General features: G+C 40.2%; 1 protein-coding gene across 1 annotated transcript in view; it reads left to right on the top strand.

Annotated features, from left to right (window-relative positions):
• The window catches only part of LOC101578745 (vomeronasal type-2 receptor 116-like), a 30,859-nt gene that overhangs the window by 7,504 nt on the left and 17,780 nt on the right, over positions 1–5,575 (top strand). Inside the window, exons 3-5 of the mRNA XM_023705131.1 lie at positions 2,151–2,481; positions 2,820–3,623; positions 4,285–4,512. Of these exons, the coding sequence (XP_023560899.1) occupies positions 2,151–2,481; positions 2,820–3,623; positions 4,285–4,512 (1,363 nt within the window). The remainder of the gene's footprint in view (positions 1–2,150; positions 2,482–2,819; positions 3,624–4,284; positions 4,513–5,575) is intronic.

The raw sequence follows: 5,575 nt of genomic DNA, 5'->3' as shown, positions 1-5,575 counted from the left end.
CATAGTACACGAAGCAGACAGAATATCCTGTCCAAACACTATTACTACAAATCTTTCTTCTCAATGAATTAAGCGAAAGTAGCTATATATTGATAATAACTGTTCTGTATATTCAAATACAAAATGGTCCTTCCTTTGTATCCCTTTTCTTTTGTCCTGTCAGAGATGGGTATTCTAGTGGCATCTAAATACTATAGGTGCTTGAATTCATCAAAACAATCCAACACAGTCCAGCAATACACCATAGAATTGGGTGATCCACAAGTTGTTGACTTGAGCCTTTTATAGCTCAGCATATTAATATGGCTTTACTTTATATATCTCATTTTTATACTTTTTTGCTGGATAGATAAGACCAAGATAAAGCAAGACATATACACCAAGAAATGTAAGTTTTGTATTTGATAAGGTCAGTCAAGTCCGCTCAGAGTTTATCGTGTAATCCTTTACCACACTTTGTACATACTTAGTCAGTGTCAGCCATGTGGATGAGTCTCAGTCATTGCTTTAATTGGTAGGATTCTCAATCTGACTAACTATATATGCTGATACCTGAGAACCAAGAAACTACACTAAAGGCAGTAATGTGCAATAGAAGGGTCACGCTTGCAATACCTGTCATTGTGGTCTTCTAAATGCATACTTCTTGTCATGGCATAACAATTATTACCATATAGTCTCACAAGTAAAAGTTGTGGGGTTTTATAATGGATAAAAAATGAGGAAAAAAAAGATACAAGGAAAAGAAAAAAATGTCACAGGACTGTTCTGCTACAACGTTGTATAGGCTTAGATTTCTAAATTTCTGTGTAAAAATATGTGTTTATTTCCCTTCAATTATCTTTTTCTTCAAATCCTGTAAGCACTGAAAATTCAACACATCAATACTTGACAGAAAATACCTTTTCCATGTTATGCCTAAGAAGTTTGATATTTAGAGAGTAAGAGTAAACCAAACTGCATAGGTTTCAGGGTTATAATAAGCTTCTCTTCTGAAGGGTTAAAAACCTAAGTTTGCAAATCAAAAACTGGAGAAAAAGGAAGACCTGCAAGGTCAGCCAAAATTTTGGCCCTGCCCTTTCAAGGTCAGTGAAGACTGAGGACATAGGAGAACTTGTACTGTAGCATCATGTAACTCAGTTGTGTCCCACATTTTCTGAACAAGGAGATTATGGAGCCACAGAGGAATGTGATCGATGATGTATAGTGTGCCTAAGGACAGTCACATGGAGAGAAAACATTCTCTCAGGCTTTCACCGGAAGCAAATTGGTCAAGTAATGGCCGTGACTCATCCACATGGCTCACACTGACGTTTAGTTTTTTCTAACAGAAATCTTTCCAAATGAGAAGGCAGAGAAACTTTCTGTGCCGTGAATCCTGCAACGAGGATGGGCTTGCATTCCTGAACCTCACTCATCTGCACTGTGACTCATGGCTTTATTGTTTAAGCAAAATCTAAGTTTTGACTTGAAAGAATTTCAATTTACCTTTAACTTTCTCTTTATTTATCAAAAACAATTCTGTGTTTTCTTAGATGTGATGTTATGAGCTGGTATATGTTTATATTACCTAATACTTAAATTAAGTCAATTAAAGCATCTAACAACCCGGTATTTCTTCACATGCAAGAATGTGGATAGATATTTTGTTTGAGATACATTGAATAATAATATTAAAAAATATATTTTTCCTCAAATAAAGCATTTAAATATAAATGGATGCTTGTTCATATTGGATACTATGTAAACATAAATACATACAGTATTTGACTCTTCCACACAAGATATGTTAAAATATCACCCTTCATAAACATCTATATATTGTAATTCTGCACATAAAATTTTCTCTGCATATATACAGCAATATCACATTAATTGTATAACAAATGGAGCAAAAGACGAAGCAACTATTCTGTGAATTTTGTAAGGCCACTCTCTCCTCCATGAGAAATTGATCCCCTTGATTCATCTAACTCTAATTACCTTCTAAAAATTCAGGCTTCTAACATCATTATATTCATATTTGGATTCAACTTATATGAGTGTGTGGAAAGAACACAGGTATTCAGTCCATAATTGGTACTAAGCTAGATTAGAAGATGATCACTGATTGGGCCCTTGCCCTAAGCATCCCTGTGCTCTCTGTGCAGGCTTGCACCCAACAACTACCAGAACTACCTGGCCCTCCTTTTTGCCATAGAAGAGATCAACAGGAATCCTCATCTTTTACCCAACATTTCTCTGGGATATGAGTTCCATAATTTCATTTACAGTCATTGGAGGATACTAGAGAATTCCTTCATTTTGCTCACAGGACAACATGAGATCTCTAATTACATGTGTGGAACAGAGAGCAAGTGTGCAGCAGTACTGACAGAAATGTCATGGGGAACCTCGGCTCAGATTGGACCACTGCTGGAGCTCTACAGATTTCCACAGGTGAGGGTTGGTGGGACTGAAAATGCTGGAAGTGCAATACGGGTACTTTACCTAAGTGCGCTATATAGGGTTAAAAATGGGGTTGGTATGAGTATTTTTTTAAAGTGTGCTATGCACCAAAATCTTCACACAGACACTTAGTGGATTAGACTAGATTTCCTTTCTTTTTCAAGTTTTAGATCAAAATTAAAAGGGAAGAAGTATATTTCCAAGATATCTGGGAACATTCTTTAATTTAAAAAAAATCCTTTGATGGAGTTGTTCAGTAAAGGGAATAATATCTGTTTAACTGTACAACTTGCAGAACTTAATCAGCTATATATTTCAGGATTGAAATCAACAACACTTCAGTGAATTACCCACTTTTCTACTCCCATAAGGTTACCTTTGGCTCATTTGATCCTACGCTGAGGGACAGTGGCCAGTATCCTTCTCTCCATCAAGTGGCCCCAAAGGACACTTATTTGGCCCTCGCCATGGTGTCCTTGTTGGTTCATTTCCACTGGACTTGGGTGGGCCTGCTAATCACAGAAGGCCATAAGGGTCTTCAGTTTCTCTCAGATATAAGAGGTGAGATGGACAAGAACAGAATCTGTGTGGCCTTTGTGAAAATATTGTCAACTGCTGCTGTGTCATATATGTCAGCCACGAAGAAACATGATATCCTGACTCAAGATACATTATCAGCCAATGTGGTGGTCATTTACTATGATACTGATAGTGCAAATGATGTAAATTACAACATAGCGCAAAACTTAGTGACATGGAAAGTTTGGCTTTCAAACTCACGGTGGCATGCTGATCTGACTGGGAGAGATTTTATACTGGACCCATTCCATGGGATTCTGGTTTTCTCACATCACCATGAAGAGATTTCAGGGTTCAAAACTTTTGTCCAGGCAGCTAACCCTTTCAAATACCCAGAAGATACTTACCTCTTTATGTTTTGGTCTAAGCATTTTAATTGCTCATTCTCTGAGTCTGACTGTGCCTTGAAGAACTGTATCCCTAATGCTTCTCTGGCTTGGTTGCCTCCAAATCGTTTTAACACAGTTATGAGTGATAAGAGCTACAACATATACAATGCTGTGTATGCTGTGGCCCATGCCCTCCATGAAATGCTGTTTGAAGAAGTGCTAACGCCACCAATGAGAGATACAAAAGTGATGTTTTACCCTTGGCAGGTAATGTGTCTTCCCTTGCATGGCAGACAGTGCTTTCCATGTGCCCCTCTCAACTTCTTCCATGAATTTCAACCAAGAATGTTAGCATCATTTCTACAAATTATAAGATATTGCATATCACACTTAATATTAAGGAAAAAATTATTGACTTGTGTTGAAATAGTCTTCAATGAACAAGCCGCTGGTAAAGAAAAGAGAATGCCAGCTCATTGCTTCTACAATTTGCATATCAAGTCCTTGACCATGTAAAGGATCAATATTATAATTATCTTATACTATTCAGGAATGCTATTGATTTTTGTTTAATCTGGCAGTCCCTTCTGATATTGAAGAACTCACTTTATGGTAGATGTTGTTGAAATAGTTAGATAAAAAGTGAAAGAAGTGTTTTTGAAGCTGTGATTTCACAGATGATGTTTTACCCTAACCCAGATGGTCATCTTCCTTAAATGGACTTGCACAGAATATATTTTTCCTGAAACTGACCTTTCAGGAACATGATGGAAATTTAGTCCTTAGTCATTCATGTTTTACCATAATAGATATCAGTGTTAACGTAGCTTTGAGCAAATAGAAATAAAGACTCAGAAACTGTCTTTCACCCGTATAACTTGTCTTTCTCCTGGAGCTCTGTTCACATAGAATGATGTGTTTCTTTTAGCTGCATCACTTTCTGAAGAACGTCCAATTTAACAACTGTGCTGGGGACAAGGTGAACTTAGATAATAGAAGAAAACTGGACTCACAGTATGACATTCTCAACTTTTGGAATTTTCCAGAAGGCCTTAGACTTATGACAAAACTAGGCACATTTTCCTCTCATGGGCCACATGGCCAGAACATGACATTATCTGAGGATATCATAGAATGGGCCACCGGAGCTACCAAGGTATGTTGTACCCAGTCATGCTACACTTATCCACAAGAAATTATATATTGTCATAGGTTTACTGCTCAAATTTTACTCGTGCAGTATAATTATGTGTAGAAATACAAGGATTAAACATTAATTTTCATATTTTATATTTTAAAGAGAAAAAAATGCACACAATTATACAGAACTAACAAAACAAGATGGTAAGGGATTAACCATATTAATACAATTAATATTGTTATCCTCAAAGTAGTTTCTCAGATGACTTGATATCTGCATGAAAAATGGATCAAATAATATAGGTATAGGCCACGTTCCGCGAACCCCCAGACCCAGTCCTAGCCAAGGTCCGGTGAGTGTGTGGAGAGCTTCCTGCTAACCTACGCCGGCAGGACCAGTCCCAGACCAGGCGTAGCGTGTGCCGGACCCTCTCCCACCCCCTTGGGCCGCCCCCTACCACTCCGAAGTACCTCACCCACCCCGCCTGCCGAATAGGAATTTCGGCCAAGTTCCACAAACCCACAAACACAGTCCTAGCCCAGGTCCTGTGAGGGTGTGGAGAGCTTCCTGCTACCCTGCGTCAGAGGGACCAGTCCGAACCCAGGCTCAGTGTGGACCGGACCCTCTACCACCCCCTTGGGCCACCCGCCACCATTCCACCGCACCTCCCCCACCCCACCCGCTGAGTAGGAATTTCTGCCTCATTCTGGGAACCCCCAAACCCAGTCTTAGCCCAGGTCCAGTGAGTGTTTGGGAGAGGTTCCTGCTATACTGAGCTGGTGGGACCAGTCCCAGCCCAGGAGCAGTGGGGCCCAGACCCTCTCCCACCCTCTTGGGCTGCCCACCACCACTCCACAGCACCTCCCTCAACCCACTCAACGAGTAGGAATTTTTCTGCGTCCCGGGAACACCCAGAACCAGTCCTAGCCCAGGTCCGGTGAGTGTGTGGGAGAGCTTCCTCTTCCCCCTACTTCACCTTGCCCCTCCAGGCACAGCTCAGGCCTGGCATACACGCCTGCGGTGTAACCCTGCAGCTGCAATCCCGGCAGAGAGTGTGGAGGATAGACCCACCCAGCTA

Source organism: Octodon degus, unplaced genomic scaffold (assembly GCF_000260255.1).
Source record: "Octodon degus isolate 3935 unplaced genomic scaffold, OctDeg1.0 scaffold00214, whole genome shotgun sequence".
NCBI classification, from domain to species: Eukaryota; Metazoa; Chordata; class Mammalia; order Rodentia; family Octodontidae; genus Octodon; species Octodon degus.
This window is presented reverse-complemented; position numbering and strand designations above follow the sequence as displayed.